The sequence below is a fragment of the Opisthocomus hoazin genome, chromosome 2, assembly GCF_030867145.1.
Source record: "Opisthocomus hoazin isolate bOpiHoa1 chromosome 2, bOpiHoa1.hap1, whole genome shotgun sequence".
Lineage (NCBI taxonomy): Eukaryota > Metazoa > Chordata > Aves > Opisthocomiformes > Opisthocomidae > Opisthocomus > Opisthocomus hoazin.
The window spans coordinates 23515465-23537071 of NC_134415.1; the positions used below are offsets into that span (position 1 = coordinate 23515465).

The window sequence follows — 21607 nt, forward strand, 5'->3', positions numbered from 1 at the left end:
GCTTCCTCTAAAGGAGGTCTCTGTTTTTCAGGCTTACTGTGGCCTAACATGAGTAAAATATCAGAACTGTTACGCTTTTTCAGTTAAGTCTATTTACTGTCTTGTATTGAAAACCCTGTTTTAATTCAGCTGCTGGTTCAAGATGGAAACCGTGTTCTGTATTTCTTTGATGTGAACTAAAGTAAACAACTACTTTGAGTATTGATTTAAATTTACTAGAGGTATTTGAAAACTTAGAATACCTTTTTGTTTCATTCTTTAAATACGTAGGCATGAAGCTGCAGGGCTTGTTTGAGAGAGTGCAGAAGTCAAACTCATAATACATTTGAACGTGAATATAGAAAGTAAGATAAACATCAACAAAGATGGAACATATACTTATCTGTTTTATGGCATAATTGCATCTTTTCTTTTTTCTTTTTTCTTTTTTTTTTAATTTACCTTTATGTAAACAGGAACTTCTGAAGGGAAAAAGCCTCCAGCATGGCTCTAGTGTGACATGTTTTTGGGCAAATACTCTCTCACTACTGAGAAGAAAGAGTGTACATGTGATTTATGAGAAATGTGTTTTAGCATTCATTGTATGATCCTTTGTTTTGTTTTAGCAACAGCAGTAGATTGCAGCTGGATGACAAAAAAAATATGTATTTCTGCTTTTTCTAGGTGTGGGCACTCTCCTGTGTACCGTTCACGTGAGATGTCAGGTCGGGCCCTCGTTCCATTTGTTATGGTAAATGAAGTACCACATACAGTGCTGTCCTTGCTGGAGGGGCTTCCAGACTCTACCAGTCCTAGCATACGACAGAATAATATTCATGGAACACTTCTGCAAGTAAGTTTTTGGGGGTTTGTTGGTTGTTTTCTACTGTGGGGTTTTTGTTGGATATTTTTGGTCATACTTCATAGCCAGATAACATGCAGTGAGTTGCGCTGAATGTTCACACGTTGTCAACACATAGGAAGACTGGTTTTGAGTCAATTCTCTCAGATGTTAAAATGTGGAATTCACATTTCAACCGTTGTTAGAAGGCTGTAAGCAGTAAATATCAATATTTATGTTTCATATCATGTTTCATCTCTGGAGATTAAAGTGCTTTGAGAGCAAATACCTTTATCTAAACATATCTACAGAGAGATCCAGGTGACTTGCCCAAAATCACAGAGCAAATCTGAGGCAAAGCTGAACTCCAAGTGCCAGTAGTGTTGTAGATACTGAGACTTGCTACTTACCTACATGTTTATATATTTCTTCATTTGCTTTTCCTGCTACAGCGGCAGCTTCCTGTCAGTACAAGTTGTGATAAGCTTTATACTTTATTCTTCTGAAAACATTCTGGGGAACAGCTTGCTATCCGTTTGGAATCGGAAATTTCTTCATTCGCCATATATCATTCCTTTGGTTTATGGCAGTCGGTTCACTGTGTTTGATTTTTAAGCTCTCATGGTAATAAGTTACCCATTTTTATTGCCTGTTTTTCATGAGCAACCCTCCAACAAAGCCATATTGTACATGATCAGCTCTGTAAGTCTGGCTTAGTTGGCAAGCTAACTAGGTACACATTCCCATTGTAAAGTATGCAGTAGGGTGTGTGCCGTTTTGTTTTGGTTTTTTGGTGTATCTTTTCCAGCATATTATTTCCCTTTAAAATCATGACCTTACGGGAAACCTGGGACAGGGAAGTGGGTGAAGTACCTTTAGAGCTGTTACTTTTAACTTTATGTGTAAAGGGTTTCAGGCAATTGAGTCTGGTTTCGGCTGATGATCGGTTATAGTGAAAGTTGTCCCAGGATGTGGGATGATTGTGTCCAGTCTTTTCTGCTCTGAAAGTCAGTCCATGTGCCTGTACACATGCAAGTACTTAGCCCTTGCTAAGGGCTGCTTAGCCCAGCTAAGAGCTGCTGTCTCTGTGTGGGAAGGAGGGGATTGCCGTCATCATATCAACCTGTGCAGCCCTGGTGGGTCACAGAGCTGGAGGAGTCCCTCCTGAAACATTAGGAGAAGAGGGTGGTTCCAACAGAGAGAAGGAAGCGCTTTCTTGTTCTCCAAAATAATTGTAACTGTGGTTGTGAGGGTATGGACTGGCTGTAGTGTATAAAGCCACTGCCTTATTTTTAGTGACCTGGAAAAAAAAAAAAGCAATGGAGAGTTTGTTCTGAAAGAGCCCAGATGATGGTCTGTTTTTTAATCCAGTGTTGCTAACAAGAATTTATGCAGAAGGCTAGGAGGATTTCTTTGCCATACCTATGAGCAGGAGGTATTCTTATTCTCAGGGCATTAATGTGATTTTTGGTCAGTTTTGATTGCTTCTAGGATCTACTTCTGCAATTGGTACTGCACCAGAGTGAAACTGGTGCTGTCAGAGTAGGACATTCTTTGAAAAAATGACAGTTGTACCATAACATTTCAGTGATGTTTGGTCTCTCACATTTGTCTTGGGATTTACTTTTATGACTTGTGAATCAAGGTTGTGCAAAGTCTTCATTTAATAGTTAATCAAATTTAGTTTATGACTGAAATGCTGAAGTACCTGTTGCTAGTTAAAAATAACAAAACATTCAGAAGAAATACTGTAGGGTGATAAAGATGTGCAAAAAGGGAGGTGGTGGTGTTTGATGTTCTGCCTCTAAAACACTAATGCCAGGTAGTTCAACAGGTAGTTAGCATGCATCTCCTGTAAATAGTACAAAGAGCAAAGTACTGTGACTTTCAGGGGTTGTTGAATGCATGGTTTCAGTTTCCTTTTTATCTACTTAGGACAGGACTTGCAAAGCTGCTGCTGAGGCTCATTGAACTGTAGAAAAATATGTTACAGGACTGTTGGTTAAAGCTCTGTTTCTCTGAAGGCTTACTTGAAGAGACAGTGATCTGGCAGTGTTTGGAACTGTTTGCACTGCATTTCTGTGACACGGTAGAGAATTTATCTTCCTCTTTGATCTCAAATAAAACCAAAAACCCCTACCAAAAAGAGTGAGTCTGTACAAAACTCGGTAAGATTTAGATTTTCACAGCAATACAAGGCAAATATTTTATGACAATGGATTTTAGTAATTTCATTTGTTTGGTCCCATTAGTCAGAAGCTAAGTTAATTGCCTGATTTTTATTTCAATGTTCATATGCTATCAAGTCTGGAACAGCAAAGTTGGAATTATTCAGACTTAAACCTTATGTGGCAGTGCCAAATGTAATGAATCTTGAAGATGTATTTCGGTTGTGTTTCAAAGTTATGTAATCACTTCATCTTTTGCAAGCCAAATGTTATTTATAGAAAGATCGTTCAAAAAGATTTCAGCATGGAGTGCTTGTCCAAACATGGCCTGGTTTTCAAAACGTGAGATTGACAAGGAGTTTTTTTTTGACAGTGGATGCTGATGTATTATGTTTAACTTCAGACCTTTGCATTATGTGAAGACATGGTTTTTCCTCCCCAGTGTGATAGCTGTGGGCTCAGTTTATATAGGAATGTGAATGTGCATGAGAATAAAATAATCCTATGGTTTACATGTTTTGTAGAAGAATTCTTTTCAAGAATTTTCTAGGAATACTACTGTTCTGTAACTCTTATGGAAAGGATGATATTCTTTACGGAGTAGTTTCACATCATAAGTAAATGCATTGACTTGAATAAGACAAAGAAAAATCTGTTCTGTGCTGACTGTTTCCTTTATGAGTGCAGTTTCTACTTCATGTCATAGTCCAAACTGGCATGGGGTACAAAAGGATGGAGTCAAGTTTGTAATCCACAAGAAAATGCAGAAATTTTCTAGTGACCTGCTTGAATGATGAAACACTTCTTGCTGCTTTTGTTTTAAGATCTGGTTTGTTTAGCTGATGAGCTGAAAGGAAGAGCTCGCCCCGAGCTTTATGTAGAGACATCGGAAGCGTATCAGAATTTATAACTAGGGAAGCTTTTATGTTTGTGAAACTTTTTGAGTTTTGGCAGTTGCCAAGGAACTTGGTATTTGGGAAGGTTGTGAGGTATCCTTATCAGAGCATAAAATGTTTTTTTCTTTTACCTTCTGCCTCTTCAGAGTTGAAGTTCCTGCAGTATGTATTCCATCTGATCAGAATAATTGAGAAATTCAGAATTAAGCTGTGAATACAGAAATGTTTTATTCAATAACCTGTACTTGCGAGTAGTAATTGCAATGTACTGATTTGACTTGTAGTGGCATTTGTAAGTCATGCAGGCAGGGACATAGTCTGCTTTCCCTTCTTATGTCCGTGTTTTTGTAGAAATGTCTAGTGTCATAGACAACAGTCTTTACAGTAGTTTTGAGAGACCTGGTTAAGGAAGACACCTATGTAAAAGAGTGTGTTTTGAATCCTGATGTTTATGAAAGCTTCCAGTCTTGTCTTCAGTTTGTCTAATTCTATGCAGTTGCAATAAGCCTGAATGTCTTGAGCAAAACACTTGCTAAAGAGTTAATCAAAGACATTCAAACATCAATAAAGCTCAAGATTTGCTTAAGTTTAGGATTCATAGAGAGAGATTGCATGGAAATGAGCCCTATGTAGAAAAAGGAATTGTGGAGACCTGGTAGTTCTTCAGGTAAACAATTAACTGCTGAAGTAGGAATCGATCTAACACAGAATAGATAGAAAGTGTAATAACACACCAGCTTGGACAAGTTAGGAGTTCTTTACTGACTGCAAAGCACGAAGAAATATACTGAAGCAAGAGCATGCAGAGAGGAAGTTGGAAAGGCCAGGGCAAAAATTGGCTGTAGCCTTCAAGAGATTTCTACAGACATATTTAGTCTTGGAAAATGGAGGATATGCTGTTCTCCATTAGTTCATTAACATAGTCAAATATGAGCTTAAATTTTGGAAACTACCTTCTAACATTAAGGATGGATTAACGTTTAGCACTCAGAAATAGGCTAGATGGGTCTGCCATCATGTATGTAAGATTTTGACTGCGCATGGGAGATAGGCAGATGAACACTTCAGATTCCTGCTAGTCTCCCTTTCTTTTTTAATGATTCTTTGATTCTGCCAGTGATTGGTGCGTTTTATTTCCATCAGTCTGCACCTGATTAATTCTTGTTTGCATAGATTTGTGGGTATAATATTCATAGCTTTTATTAGTTTTTAAGATTGTTATTGCAAATAAAGGGTTAAACATCATAAACATGAATTTTACTTGGATTGGAAATAACTGATTGAAACTTTGAACAGTTTTTATATACAATTTAGATAACACATTCTGTACACTTACACTTTATACTGAACAGAGTCCAAGAACGTAACCTTCTGGGCATACTAGTGAAAGCAAACTTGGGCCTGTGTTATTCCTAACCACGAGCTTTACTAGTAAAGACCGAGATGAAGATGACATTTGGTCAGCCTTACCTCAGCCAGATTCATCTCCAGGTGGGCTTTGGCTTCCCTGACTGTTTCTGCATGCTTGGACAGTGTCTCTGTTTTCCTCCGAGGTTATCTGTCCCTGCTTCCACCTTCTGTGTGCTCCCTTTCTATGTTTGAGTTTTGCTGTGAGTTCCTTCTTCATCCATGCAGGCCTTCTGGTGTGTTTGCCTGGCTTCTAGCTTGTTGAGGTGGACTGCTCTTGAGCTTGGAGCAAGTGGTCCTTGAGTATCAACCAGCTTTCTTGGACCCCGCTCGCTCCAGGGCCTTATCCCACAGGACTCTACCAAGCAGACCCAGGAAATGGCCAGAATATGCTCTCGTGAATCCAGAGTTGTGATCATGCTTTATGCCCTGCTCCCTCCTCTCAGCATCCTGAACTCCATGATCTCATGGTCACTGCAGGCAAGGTGGCCTTTGACCTTCACATCCTCAAGGAGTCATTCCTTGTTTGTGAGCGTGAGGTCCAGCAGAGCTCCTCTCCGTGTTGTCTCCTTGGTTGCTTTTGTCTGGAAGTTGTCATGAATGCTCTGCAGGAACTCCTTGGATTGCTGGTACTGTGCTGTGTTGGTCCTCCAGCAGATATCAGGGTGGCTGAAGTCTACCGTGAGGACCAGGGCCTGCAAATACAAGGCTACTTCTGGCTGTCTGTAGGTGGCCTCTTATTCTTCCTGGTCTGGTGGCCTACAGCAGACACCCACTACAGTGTCACCCATACTGGTCTGCTCTTAGTCCTTACCTGTAAGCTCCCAGCTGGCTTGTCATCTGTTCCCAGACAGAGCTCCATGCATTTCAGCTGCTCTCACACATGGAGGGCAACTCTATCTTCTCATCTTCCCCACTTCTCCTTCCTGAACAGCCTGTATCACTCCATTGCAGCACTCCAAACATGTCAGCTATCCTATCTTGTCTCCGTGATCCCAACAAGATCGCAGCCCTGCATCTCGCAGAATCACAGAATCACAGAATGGTAGGGGTTGGAAGGGACCTCTGTGGGTCATCTAGTCCAACCCTCCTGCCAAAGCAGGGTCACCTACAGTAGGCTGCACAGGGCCTTGTCCAGGCGGGTCTTGAATATCTCCAGAGAAGGACTTTGGGTGCTTTAAAGTAAATGAAAGTTACAGGGACCCTAACTGTGATTTGCCCGGAAAACAAGGCAGCACCTTTAATTCATCTGGTTGTAGATTATTTATAATGAGTAAAACCTCCCAAATGCTTGAACTTTCAGATTGGTTTGCCAAGGAAAGCAGATGTTAGACTTCAGCTTTTGTTTTTATCTTGTGACAATCAGTTAACATGATTGATGCGGGATTTCAAAGGCTGTGCGATGTGCCTAGACCTAGAATCTAGTTGTTATTAGAACAGGAGAATAGCAGCAGTATGACTGGAGCTTTCAGTCACAGTTCTGCACTCATTAGTTTCCAGAAATCTCGCTCACATTTGTGCACTGGAAAAATCTGTACTCTAATGAGAGTGTACATACCCTTACATACTGTTCATATCGTGAACAATTCACTGGACAGCTGCAATTAATCATAGAGCAGATGTAATTGCTGTTAAGGTTTATTTCTTTTCAAATGAAAGAATCTGCACATCAACTGGGTCATTATCTTGTATGTTATCAGATTGGTCTTCCTCACGTTCACTTTGGCAAGCCTACAATTACACGTTTTTAGAACATACGGGATCAGATAAATGAAGGTTATTAAAAGAGGCATTGTGTTTTCATTTAATTTCTCTTTGCCTTGATTTGGACACTTCTGAAATGTTGAAAGCGGTAACCTGCTTTGTAAAGGTCTTGTGTGGATTTATAACCAAGTGCTGACTGTGTCTAGCTTGAGACTGGTATACAGAGCAGTACAAAAAAAAATTTGTTTCCCCTATCTGTCTCATTCACTGTGCAGTGCCTTCTTTTTGGAGAGCATTTTGCATTCCCTTTGGCATCTTCTGAGCACAGATTAGGAGAAAGGAGGATTCGGTGACTTTTCCCTCATTGTTTGTTGCTTACATATGGAAATAGGGAACTACATGACTTTAAATGCACTTTCTGCCTACATTTGTTGCCTCCATCAGGAGATGGATTGTGCTGTCCAAGATACAGCTCTCATAGAAGTACCCAGCTGGTTGTGCAGCTGCACATATCATTGAGGAACAATTTCTGGCTGGAAGCTGCTTTGTTCGCGAATATTATTTACATTTTGGTGGTACTTTGTACAAGCAATCAAACAACTGCATAGAATAAAATAAAAAAACCTCTGCTGGCTTATCATGTCCTTGCAGGTGGATCCTTCCTGTTGTGACTGGTTTTGGCCACTGCTCTAACTCAGTCACAGAAATTCTGCCCGGTCTGCTGTGGTCCCTGGTCCATAGGAAGATTTCTCTCCTTTCCCCCATTTTGTTGTGTGAGGTCTGGCTGGTAGAATCTCTTCTGCTCACTGCAGTCTTCCCACTTGCTGCTATTACTTTGTAACACCTACTGATTTATTCTGAAATTTGTTCCCTGACCATATGCCAGTGTGTTGCAGCACAAGAGAAAAACAGTTATCTCCTTCTGTCTGGGGGGTGCAGATGACCTCTTCATAAAGAAATACAAAATATAACTGGCAAGAGCCAGATGGAACAGAGAGAATTTATTACACTTTGCAGGGTTAAAACTTCATGAAGATAAAAAAGGAAATCCACTTATTTAATGTTGTTTCCAGTATCATCAATCAGCAGTTAGTTACTCTTTAGTGTGGAGAAAATTTGAATATTAAGTCTACTTTTTCCCACAAAATTCTGTAGTTTCGGCAAGCTAAACTGATATTATAGCAGTAGGCTGGTTCAATGAAGTGGATTTGGAGTTTTTGGTTTTTGTTCTGTTTTTGTTTTTTATTTTAATGTTCACTAATTTAAACAGAATCACAGAATCACAGAATGTTTGGGGTTGGAATGGACCTCTGTGGGTCATCTAGTCCAACCCTCCTGCCACAGCAGGGTCACCTACAGTAGGCTGCACAGGACCTTGTCCAGGCGGGTCTTGAATATCTCCAGAGAAGGAGACTTCACAACCTCCCTGGGCAGCCTGTTCCAGTGCTCCGTCACCCTCAGAGGGAAGAAGTTCTTCCTCATGTTCAGACGGAACTTCCTGTGCTTCCGTTTGTGCCCGTTGCCCCTTGTCCTGTCACTGGGCACCACTGAAAAGAGCTTGGCCCCATCCTCCTGACACCCACCCTTCAGATATTTGTAAGTATATATTAGATCCCCTCACAGCCTTCTCTTCTTCAGGCTGCACAAGCCCAGCTCCCTCAGCCTCTCCTCATAGGAGAGATGTTCCAGTGCCCTCACCGTCCTCGTAGCCCTCTGCTGGACTCTCTCCAGTAGCTCCTCGTCTTTCTTGGAGTGGGGAGCCCAGAACTGGACAGAGTACTCCAGATGAGGCCTCACTAGGGCGGTGTAGAGGGGAAGGAGAACCTCCCTCGACCTGCTGGCCACACTCCTCTTGATACACCCCAGGATGCCATTGGCCTTCTTGGCAGCCAGGGCACACTGCTGGCTCATGGTTAACCTGTCGTCCACCAGGACACCCAGGTCCCTCTCCGCAGAGCTGCTCTCCAGCAGGTCCGCCCCAAGCCTGTACTGATGCATGGGGTTGTTCCTCCCCAGGTGCAGGACCCTGCATTTGCCCTTGTTGAACCTCATCAGGTTCCTCTCTGCCCAACTTTCCAGCCTGTCCAGGTCTTGCTGAACGGCAGCACAGCCTTCCGGTGTGTCTACCACTCCTCCCAGTTTGGTGTCATCTTTGGTGCTGAGGGTACATTCTAACTCTTCATCCAGGTCATTGATGAAGAAGTTAAACAAGACTGGGCCCAGTACTGACCCCTGAGGGACACCATTAGTTACTGGCCTCCAACTAGACTCAGCGCCACTGACGACAACCCTCTGAGTTCTGCCATTCAGCCAGTTCTCAATCCACCTCAACAGACAGTTCTGTTTAGCATAAGAATGTGAAGTCTGGTGCAAGGAATGTTGGTTTAAGTTTTTAACCTTTTTTGTTTTGTTTTTGAAACCTGTAGCACTGGTGCATCTGTCTCTAATCTAAAGAACAGACTGAGTCACATCAACTTGGTCAGTTGCGTGTGACAAAAATTAGACTTAATAGGAGTTGGAGGGCTTCACAACTCTTTACATATATTAACATTAATTTTAAAGATTAAATTTCCCACTGACTTCAGCAGGGTAAGAAATTAGCAGTTACTATTTTTCAGGGAATAGCAACATCCTATAGAATTAGACTCATCTTTCTGAACAAACATGAAAGTATCTAGACTCCTTGTATTAAAAAAATAATAATAGGATTAAAAAACATGGATGGTTGCATGGTAGATTTTTTCTGGCATCTGTACAGGGCTTTCATAAAAATGATTTACTGTTTTTGTTTTTTCTTTGGGGAGTTTATTGAATACGGCAAGATTTGTACAACAGTGAAAATTCAAATTATCCGTATCAACTCTTTGTATATGCTGAAGTTTTAAATATTAATGGTGAGATGGGGGAAGTGATTTAAAGGTAGAAGAATTGATTTCAAAGGTGGCTGGAGACTGCATTAAAGAAGCAAGAAAACCAGGACAAGAACATAACCTGAAAGTAGCCGTACTGGGTCGTGCAAAGGTTTGTCTGAGTCAGTGCACTGCATCCAGCAAGGACTGATAGCACAACCCTAGAAAAAAAGAGTAAGACAGACCAAGCAGCTGGAGAAACATATGCATGGGCTGTCTTAGCTTGGGGTGTTCTTGAGCCACAGATGTATGGACATGACTTTGTAGAAGATAAAAATTAAGCACGTAATTGTACTGATGAAAAGAAGCAGTTTATGATGAAAGCATCAATATGTTGGGTAGTTTAATTACCTGGAAGAGTTGTATTAAGAGAAATTGTTGTTGATGAAAGTAGAGCCTGCCTAGTGAATGTGGATGCCTTTTTCCTTCCTTTGAGAGGAGGAGGATTTTAGCTTAAGTTGCTACAAAGGAAGGTCAAGCTTCAGGTATGTGAGATTATGATCACTCTTGTGGAGTTTAATACTTGGACACTTACTCAAAGGAATAAAGACAATTTAAATAAATATGAGCATATGAAAATAAAGCAGAGAAAAATGATGCATGAAGAAGAGCTAGCAAGCAATCATGGGACCTTCTTTATTACAGACTGAATAGGTAATAAAACCCCACAAACTCCAGTGTCTAGGGTGTGAGAATATGACAGTGGGAGACGAATTAGGCAAATATGTTTTGAAGGTCATTCTTGGATGTTGGTCCTTGTGGCTGAGAGAGATATTCTACTTTTGTTAGCTTGACCTACAAATCCTTCATATGAATTACCAGCAGGGGTGTCAGTGACCATATTTTTTTTCTGTTTTCTTTTGAAGACAAAGGATCTCTAGCATCTGAGGGAATGAATGGGGAAGTAGCATATTGTTTATTTGGCTTTATTCAGTAGCACAGAAACATTGACTATGGTGAATTACATTTTGTTTGGCTTGGCAGTTAAGTTTGAAGTGTAGCAGTTCAACAATGGCTTATAAAAACTCAATGTAGTAAACAAATGTTACATTATCTACAGATCAAAGAAATAGACCTGCTATAATTAAATACTTTCCAATGAAACTTCCTTCCAGCTGTTTCTTTTCTAAGCTAAATTTTTAATGTTCAAGATAAGTCTTACTTTTAAGATTAGTACAAGGAAAAGAAATACTGATGGCAAGTTGAAAACATATTCACTTATATGTAGCTGGCAATAACAGAGCGGTTGTCTCATTTCTTCATGTTGTAAATTTGTATTAACTGTTACATGGGGGTGCACTGATAAAAGGAGTCAGTAAGCATTTGAGAACAAGATTTATGATTTATATTTATGAATGCAACAGAAATGCAACTAAGGTCCAAGAATGGAGCAGGCAGTCTCTGAAAAAAAATCATTTATGAGATTTTGCCAGAGGTGTTCTTCCAGCTGCCTTTGTTTTTTTTTTAAAAAAAAAAAAACAACCTCACATGGTACTGCTAATTGGCTGGACAGATCTCCTAGTTGGACATTGCTTTGAAGTTGCTTTAACTGTAATTAGCAATGCTCCCAAATATTGTGTCTCTGACTTCCTAAGACACGTCACTAGTTTTCAAAAGAGCATAGATTTAGACAGCTCTCACAACTCTGTCGGGTCTTTTCATTCAGTGTCTGCATCGTTCTTGAGTTCCTTCCTCCAGCAGCTAAGCATATGCAGAGATGCTGTTATTGGAAGCCTTATGTTCGCATCTTTGAAGTTTTAGAAGAAGTGTGGTTTTAGTACAGAATGAGCAATATTCATCGATTACTGAAAACAAGGCTACTGTTGTTTTTAATTGAAAGGTAACTATAATAGGGCTACTCTGGCTTTTGCCAGGGATAAAGTGACAGTTGCCCCCCCCCCCCCGTAAAGTGGAACGGATGACTTGGTGGATGCACTGCTTCGCTCTCTCAGACACCCTAGATTTCGATGCTTATTACTGTAGGTATGGCAAGAAGCTGCTATGCAGATGTTTTGGCCTCCCTGGTGCAGTGCACCTGGTACCACTCCTTCATAAATAAGAACTCCTGCAACCCACGTTGCTAGCAGAGATTGCGGGGTGGTTGTGTGTGCGGCCATTTGAGCATCACTAGTGTTGAGCTAGCTTCTCTGGTTATGTCTTGGATAAATCTGCAGCGACTGAAAAGACTAAATAATAATGTGGTTATCTAGAACAACTTTTATTATGTGTTAGGATTAAACTAAGAAAAGAGAAATCCTCCTATAGGTACAGTTTTCACAATGGATAGATTATTTTCTTTTCAGATGATGGAGATGTTAGAAACAAGTACTGTTGGCATGGTGTTCTACTTTTCACTACTTAAATCTTCCTGAAGAGAGTTGAACTATTTTAGGCACTGGCTGGTTAACTTGATTTGGACCTCCCAGAACAGCAATTGAACTCTTGTGAATTCTAAATTTTTTAAGTGTTCAATTCTGTGCATACTTCTTGCACCTGTTTTGTATTACGAATCTTTAAGTATCCCTCATGATTAGTCAGGAAAGCAATCCTATCACTCTGTCGCAAACGGAGGATGTTTTTACAGTTGGGAAGGGAAAAGTTGAAACTTGTAAAGTGTACCAAAGATACAATATTCTCCTAGGTGGTGCAGTGGATTAATTTAGTACTCCACGGAGTTCATCTTTCATCCTCAAAAACATGTTTTCAATCCCACCCGCACAGGATTTTTTTTTGTCTTCCTTTTGATCTAGAAACCATGTCTTTAAAACTTTCAGAGCCAAAAAAAGATGATCCTGGATATACTTTTAAAAATACCTATCCATGTTAAGTTCTGACTGTTTGAGGGTGTATAAAAAATATTTACGTGCAGTGAGGGCTTCTTACTATGCTCTGTGTTTTCAGAAGTTCAGGTATAGTGAGAAATGTGGGAAAGTGCCTTCTTTGGTTGTTGGAAGGTTTCTCAGACTGTTTAGAAAGCAGAAGATAGCCCCCATGGAAGGAGGATGAAGCTAGAAAAACTGACATTTAAAAGAATGGTGGATGGGAGAAGTGAATGAAGAGGGACGAGTGGTTTTTAAGGGGATAACTACTCAGTAAAGACTGACCTACACTGAAGGCCAGGATGCAAGAATCTCAAATAGTGGAGCAAAAAACTGAAAAGAGAGGAGGAGGAAAAACCTGGAAATCTAAGAAAATGAAAGAAAGTAAACACAAAACAAGAATAAAACACTTTCCCAAGGTGTGAAAAACAATTTCAGAAGGTTCATGAATCAAATTAGAATTTTTTGAATGAATGTAGTGTACTTTTTCCTCCTTCAACCAAGTTTAAAGCCTGTTACTTATATTTTTTCTGTTTATGCGTCACAGGCATTTCTTGCAGTGGTGTTTTTTGCAGTGTTTTTCCTTGGTTTTGTTAATTTAATTATTTTAGAATATCTGCATTTCTGAAGTAGTTACTGTCATGGTACTAAAATTTTCTAGGCGCAGTTTTCCCATAGCTGTTTGACTTAAAGTGTTTTTATTACTCAGACTCTAAATCACTTTGAATCTGAACTGGTGGCATACTCGTACTGATGAGGGTGACAAGGGTGCCTCAGATTTATCACCTGTCAGGGTCCCTCTTTCTCGCTGCCCTTTCCTTCATAAAAGGTGCCAGTTGCCTCTGGATCATCGGAGTTGCCTTGATGTTTGGGAGTGTGGAAACCTCCCACACAGCTTCGAGCAAGCAAAGAATGAATGAGGCTTCTGAAGGCATGATAAGCAGCAGGTGCTTCTGTTCTGTCCTCCCTCATTCCTTCTCAGGCTTGCACCTCTTGTTGCTCCATGTTTCCCCTGGCACACTCACTATCAGCTCCCTCCTGCCAGCTCTCATTTCAGGTGCTTACTCTTCCATACCTCTGTTCGGGACAGCATCCTCTCTTTCAGAGTAGCTGCTGTCCTGGTGTTAATGTTGCTTACTGCAGTAGGGTTACTACCATGCTGTCAGAAGTGCTTGTCAAACGTATCTGTATATTGACATTTATTCAAAAGCGTACTCTTTAGATTCAGTACATCTTCACATCTACAAAGAATGTCTTTGTCTGGTCTTGGCAGGAGACTTCTCCAGATTGTAGTAGTTCATTTGGCCCTGTTTTTATTGTGCAAAATAAACAATGGCTATTGTTTTCTCAAAAATATACAGGTATTTCCATGGGCGCAGAAAGGTCTTTGTGTCGGAAGTGGACGTTGGGAAAGCTTTAAACCCTGGAAATCAGATTTAGCCTTTTTTTGGTGCAAATGCTCCAACAATAAGATGAAAACTTCTGTTTTACTATGAGAAATCACTGAGGAATTCAGCACTTCAGTATTTATGACCTAGATGGAAGATACTGAGCGTTTATCGTTCGTACGGAGTTTGACTTCAGTATAGTTGACGGTTTTTTGAACCTTTTCTTCCGTTCCACAGTCCAAATGCATGCACTTGTTTAGCTTTATAATATTAAGTTGCTATTCTTCAAGAAAAAAAATAGTTTGAGGTAGGAAAAGGCAACTTTAAAAACTTTTCTTGTTTCCCACAAAACACTTCTATAGCAAACAATGTATCCGTCTCACATTTGTAAATTGCAAAAAATCTTTCATTTATTATTCTCGAGTTTTCTTACTGTCTTGTTTTGTTGGCGAAACAGACACACTGGCAATTAGAACAGGAAACTGTAGGCACACCAATAATCAATTTTTATCCAAAGGAAATATCAGTGGAGCTATTCTTGAGTGCATGTTTGACTTGTTTCTTTTCATTCTGATTTTTTTACCTATTGAATCATTTTGTACCATAAGAAATACAGCTAGAGCCTTTGCTCTTTGAAATGGAGTCACTTTTGAACCTGGATAGACTCAAGACAAATAAGAAATTTTATATCGTATTGTAAGTATCTTATATGAAACATCTTACATACTTCCTATTTTTTAGATTATTATGTTAATACAGAAGTAATTAATACCATCATGGAAATACACGTGTGCCGTGGTGATGCTGCATCTACTGAATACTACCCACTTCCATAAAAGCCTAAGGAAGATGTGGAGATAGACATAGTAACACTCTAAAAGACTTCACGTATACATCTTGTTGCCAAATTGTTGTTGTTAATAGCTATTTCCTGATGTAACATGTAATAAAAAACATATGCTCTGTGTGTGTACCCTGTGTTGCAGCATAAAACTGCAACCCATAGATAGTCCTGAAGCATTTCAAAAGGGCAGGACTTTGTGTAATTACCTTTGGGTACTGCTCTCTCACCAGAGACTTGTTGAGCAGGCAGGATTTCAAACCTGTGTAGTGGTACTAGTTAGTGTTGTGTTAGAAGTGGCCTTGAATTATATGTAGTGCATCAAGTGCTTCCAGCAATAGAAATGCTCTTTTTTGTTTGCTGTTTTGAGTCAATCATGTATACTTCTGAATTACCATATTGTAAGAAATTATGTCAAAATTATTAAAACTAAAATAGATTCTGTAGATATTAGGAACTGATAAGGTAATATTTTTATGACTTGTAGTTATTTCTCTTGGATTATTGTACTCTGTGAGAAATTTAAAAATCGTATTATAGCATCAGGCATCTTCTGTTGTCAGAAGTGAAAGAAAGAGGTCGTGAAAGCCAAAATGACCATTTTATGTTTAACTAGTTTTAAAATAGATAAAATATGGCGTCTTGGCTCTCAGTGATAACTGGGAAGGGAAAGAAGCTATCTTTGTAACCTCATACTGCCTTTAGCAGTAAAAGCATAATACTGTTTTCCCTAAACAAATATGAACTGTTGGTGACACTGGTAGAGATACAGTATTAAGGATGGAAATAGAAATACAAAGTAATGTAATCCTTAGATAGTTGTTTCATGTTCTTGATTTTTCATTTTTCTGACAAGCCATCTTGCACTCTTGGATAGACAAGAAGTTATTTTTCAGTTAAAGACAGTTCAGACAGATACATTGAATATATAGAATTGTTTTACTCTAATCTGGCATAAGAATTAATAGTTCTAATGACATTTAAAGCTGTTTTCAGTATTGTATAATGTGGTACTTTGTGAACAGTTGAACAAGAAGTTCATTTCATGTGAACTTTAATTTGTGAACTTCTATGATTACATGGTCCAAATACATGATCTCATCCTAAATATTTCCTAAGTTGAATAGCGGATGTTGTTAAATTTATTTTGTCCAGCTCTAAAATTATTACTGCAGTAACTTCTTAGGATTTTTACTCTCTCAGAGTGTGGTAGGCTTTGATATTAAGTCAGATTTCCTTAGGAAGAGAGGTGTTTATAACCACCGCAGCCTTTGACACTTTTTTTCCATCAACTGTTTGACCAGTTCAGTTTTGCTAATGTTTTTCCATCAGCCTTTTTATTTCAGAGGAATTTATGTTCTGTCTGAGTGTCATCTTTTAATTCAGTTTTATTTCGGTGATATTTATAAAGATTACATAGGACAACAGGAAGAAAGGCTTAGTAATTGGGAACCAGTCATGTATTTTTTCATTCAGTCAGTGCATGAATGGGGCCTACAGTGGCTTTCTCTGCATAGGTGATCCTTGGTGTTTTCCAGAAACAACTTTGTTGAATAGAATTGCGGTACCCTGATTTCACAGAATCACAGAATGTTCGGGGTTGGAAGGGACCTCTGTGGGTCATCTAGTCCAACCCTCCTGCCAAAGCAGGGTCACCTACAGCAGGCTGCACAGTGAAAATCCTCAGAACAATTGCAGTGTTGCAATTATACAAGCATAAAATACTTCAGAAGTGTCCCTGGATGATGCATGATGCCATTCAATTTTGGTGACTTGCAATGAGCAGGAGGCATCTATTGTCACATACTCATAACTGCATTTCTAGATAAACTTGAGTTGGGTCTTTTTCTTTAGTTGGGGAATGGGTTATTTTGGGTGGCAGATATGACATTTGTCCAATATGTACAGTGACTAAAATGGGGAACTGGGTGATAAATTTAAGGAAATTTTTCTTTTCTTTCATGGGTTGTAATACAAAACATTCATACTCAGTATTGTGTATTCTATACAATCCTATCTGCAGGGGATCTCTTCAGATTTTATAGTGCTAATCATAATGTCATCAATAAGTATTTTATTTTGACCTTTTAACCTGTTTAGCAAAAGGCTTTGACTCTATTGTTATCTGTAGTTTACTAGGAGAGCACTCATCCTCCTTAACACTAAGTAAATAAATAGGTGGACTCCCCTTTTGCAGCTGGTTGATAATTTTTAATGTATTATACGGCCAGTAAGGCTGATAAATTGTTCAGAAAAGGCTTAACAGTGTTTGGAGAGGGGAAAAAGGGAACTTGGTTTCAAATAAGGTTCTCTTGTTTTTTCCAAGTGCAGTTAACTCGTGGAATTGTGTGGAAGTTAAACAAACTCCTAAGCTACCTCCATGGATTCAGTAGCTTCTGAAGACGTGATCTTGCTAATTAATTTTGTTGTCCTTTTTGCCAAATCAAAATATTTTTAGGGTTTGAGTTTATTTGAAGCTATCATACTTCATACTGTTACATGTGCTTTACTAGTTTTATTTCTGTAGTAGATTTTACTGCTTCCAAAAAAAAAAAATGCGGTGTTATGTGGTGATCCTTCAACATAAACCATCAGTCCCCAGCAAAACCTGTTGATGACCAAGATCATGGGTACTTTGCGATCAGGATTTAGCACAGGGTATGGCACAGACGCCTGTAGGGGTCTATAAGATGGCAGCGCTGTGGTAATAGAGATATACGTAAGATCTATGTGATGAGGAGCCATTCTGTGTGGCACCTTTTTGCAGCTTTTGTTATGGTTTGTCCCAGGTTATGAACAGAGTAATGGGAACGTATGAGAGGGTAGTGGTAGCTTCCACTCATTTCTGTTCTGCTAAATTCAGACTGTGAAGCGACTTAGAACTGCAAGCTCTCCCTGGATTCTTGTTTAGTTTAGATAAAGGTAGTAAACAGAAAGTGTTCAATCTGTCAACTAAAGAAACTATTGATTTTAGTGGCTGCAGTTGCAGCCACCGGTAAAACACACAAGTGACAGGACACTGGCTGTGGAGTGGTGGGTGGAGATGAGCACAGGCAAGACCAAATGGATACTGATTGCAAAGGGGAAAGACACTGGAGAACCCGTTGAGATACCCTGACTACCTTCAGTTTGGTGTTTATTTGCAAGAAAAAGGGTATGAAGTATCCTGACAGTTCCTTGCATCACTGATGCAGAATGGCTTTCAGCTGCCTTGGGCAAGTCTGGCATGTAATGAAGTGGGTGCATTGCCTGGTCTTGCTCTCACTGCCAGTTTTGAGGCTTTAATGCCGGAGGATTTCTGTGGGCTTGCACTCTGCAGACAGCTTGTGTGGAGCAGTGCACATCCAGCTGGGCATCCCTCGCGCTCTGCTGGGTGCTGCAGCTGCCTCAGATCAGCTGGTGGGCCTCTCTGAGCCGTCTCGGCAAAAAGGGGTAAGATTTGCTCAATTGAAATAGCAGGTCTCTGGTAACTGAACTGGTATGACTGAAGGGAATGGAGAGTTTGCTTTCATTAGAAACCCCGCTCGGAGGTTTGAAGTTGTCAAACTTCAGCAGGATGTGGTGTTGAACACGTGGTAGGCATGGTAACATCTACCGCTGCGCTGCTGTGTTCGGAAGGCGACCTCTCTGCAGTTGAATACCCAAAGCGAGTGGAGGGTTAAGCTACAGCAGCTTCAAAAAAACATTCTTAGAACAGTTTTTAGAGACAAAGAGACAGCTATACTCCTTTGGGATAATAAAATCAAAGGCAAGCATGTGCAAATGTTGGAGAAGTTGGTCTTAAGTAAGGAAGTGCGTTGGAAGAACTTGCTTTTCAAAAAAAAGGTTTCTGCCATAAAAACTGTAGCTGTTGCCATTCCCTTTTGTCCAATTTACCAATTGCGTGTGCAGGGAAGAGGGAAGGGGAAAAATGATGATAAAAACCCCAGATCTTCCTGAACAGCTTCTAATGCCTCTGAAGAGAAAAGCTCCAGCAAATTTCATCATTTTTCTTTGGAACTCGTCTGTTACTTCGCAGAGACAGAGCTCATCTGCCGTGACGCTGCTGATTGTAAAATAAAATGTGTGAGCTTACTGGAGCTCAGGAAATGTTTGATAGCTTCGAGTTTGGCACTTTCTGTGATAGCGTGGGATGCTTGTTTGTCTGGGGAAAAAAATCCACAACACAATGAAGCTTTGTGGCTAATTAGAATCAGAAGGAATACTTGAGCTGTTTTGGGAAGATGTAATTAGCTGGCTAGCGAGATTAAACTTCGGGGAACAAAAGAGAAATATATTGCAGGTAGAATTCCAAGTGTTCAAAGCAGAGATGCATAATTCATTAACGTTGTTCTCTGATTATGCAGTTGGCCCTTTCCTTGCCCTTAAGTTTACCTTGGCTAGGGCACTTGCAGTTAAATGGCACTGTGAAAATTACTGGAAAACATTAACATTAACTTGTTATTGTAAGCTGACATCATGCTGAGCCTGATGGGAAGTAAAAATTTATAAATAGCTTGTCCATATGCGCAAGACAAAAATCTGCTGAGTTTCAGCAAGAGCATGATTCATGTATTTGCTGCAGTTTAAGTTTCATCATGTTATCTATGTTTCTGTGAACTTCATAGTTTCAAAAAGTGTATGATACCAGTAGAAAGCTTCAGGAAGATCAGGGGTCCAAAACTGAACTCGGAGGAAATACTGTCTATATTTTGTGCACAGTTTTGGTGGTGCAGCCTACATCTTACTGGCACGCATGTATTCTTCCCACTATTTTCTCTGGAAAGCAAAGTACTTTGAAAAAAGTATACTTAAAGCATAATTTAGTCATTTTTTGTCTCCCCACATAGGTTTTCATGCACATACTTACTGTCTGTGAATGGGGACTTAAAGGATCTGAACAAAGTCTGTCTCTGGGATGTATCCCCTGCAGATTTTAGTTGAATCACACAATCTCTCTGTTTCCTTGCCTGCAAGACTTTCTTCTGTAATAATCCTTTTGGAATATGGGGAGCAGGGGGAGACTACAAAAATTGAGATGCAATATGCCATTACGTAAGTAAAAGCTCTATTTCTTCATCGTTCATGGAAAAGAGATAAAAGGGTGATGTGTATTTCTGGAAGCCAGTCCTCTCTTCTCTCAGGTAATCTTCCTTGTCGGAAAGTGGCTGTATCCCCATCCTCCTGTGCTGAATACAGTGAGAGTAAAAATACAGGAGGGCTGTTTGACTCAGGATTGTCTTTTCCCTCTCATGGTCTGGCTCAGTGGGATCCTCTTACATGAACTACTTTCTAGATGCAACTTTAATTAAAAAAGAAAGTGTTTGCATTAGGTGCATCTGCCTTTGTGCTGTTGTCCTAGATACTGCCTGTGTAAAGCTGAACTACTCATTATTAACGTTTACACTTGGAATTCAGTTTGGCTTATCTATAAGTTAAGCCCTGACATTAGCTATATTGTCTAGACATAAAGTTACTTTTATTGTATGTTTCAGTTGCATGTTCCTTTTTTGTAGGGATAATTTTGACAGAGGAAAACTCTTGTGAGTTCTGCCTGCATTCAGCTGTGTTACTTATGACAGAGGAGTATGGCATTTTGAGTTCAGGGTCTAGGCACCAACACGGATGGTGTCTGATGCATCTGTATAGCTGTAGCCCCTGATGGCCCCTTTGTTCCCAGCAACTAATTGCATGAGAATTTTCTTGGAGGGAGGTACATTTTCCCTCTTGCTTGCACTCAGAGAGGTGCAGCAGTCCCTGCTGCACGGAAGAATAAGTAATCTTACACTAAGTTCATCAAGCTTTATAATGTTGGCTTAGAGTTCAGCAGTTGGCAATATTGAGTTCCTCAGATGTAAATGGAGTCATTAAAAGCGACAATACGCTTGTAAATACAGGGCAATGGAGGGGGAAGTTGATCCTTATACACAGAGGCATGTACAGTGACAGGTTATGACTGACTTGATGTATGTGTGGGGAAAAGCTTTTGGAAGACGTAATGTGACCCTGAAAAGCAGCATCTTTTTTTTTTTTTTTCATGGGTATAGCTGCCTGCACTTGGACGCATAGTGTGGCAAACTATTTCTCAGACTTTAAAAATACTGAATATTTTTCTTTTGTTTGAGAGAGGCCTGTATATGTATTTTCTCTTCTATATGTTTCAAATCATTAGCTGAGAGAAGAAGATTGTTTTCTGAAGCTGCAAGTTTTACTTCACTTTATGATGTAATGTGAATTTAGGAAATAAAAGCATCAAATCGATATAGCTTACTTTTAATTATTTTCACAGCTTGTGTGTTAATGCAGACATTCCTGAGACAGAAGATCACCTCTGCTGAAATCAGCAAAGCTGCGAGGTCAAGTAGCAGTCTGCTTCTGAGCACTCTTTATAAACATGTTCGTACTGACTGTTTCTCTCACATGTCAGCTTCTGACTGTCCGTGGGGTAGCTGTCTCTAATATTCTTCCTAATTGTAAATATCCCTCAGTAAACAAGGGTGTGTACCTTGGTCTTATATTTGCATTTTGTCTCCTTCATGTGGATGTGTGCAGGATAATCGTGTTACAAGGACATGGTCTGGGAAAGAATAATTTCAAATTGTTTCACCACTCCCACCCCCCCCACCCCCACCCCCCCAAAAAAGGGGGGGGGGGGAAGCTGGACGGGGAAAGCTTT

At 39.9% G+C, this 21607-nt stretch overlaps 1 protein-coding gene across 1 annotated transcript in view; it reads left to right on the top strand.

Moving 5' to 3' along the window:
- THADA (THADA armadillo repeat containing) overlaps window positions 1-21607 on the top strand; it is a 170004-nt gene that overhangs the window by 73223 nt on the left and 75174 nt on the right. Inside the window, exon 29 of the mRNA XM_075412893.1 lies at window positions 664-832. Within this exon, the coding sequence (XP_075269008.1) occupies window positions 664-832 (169 nt within the window). The remainder of the gene's footprint in view (window positions 1-663; window positions 833-21607) is intronic.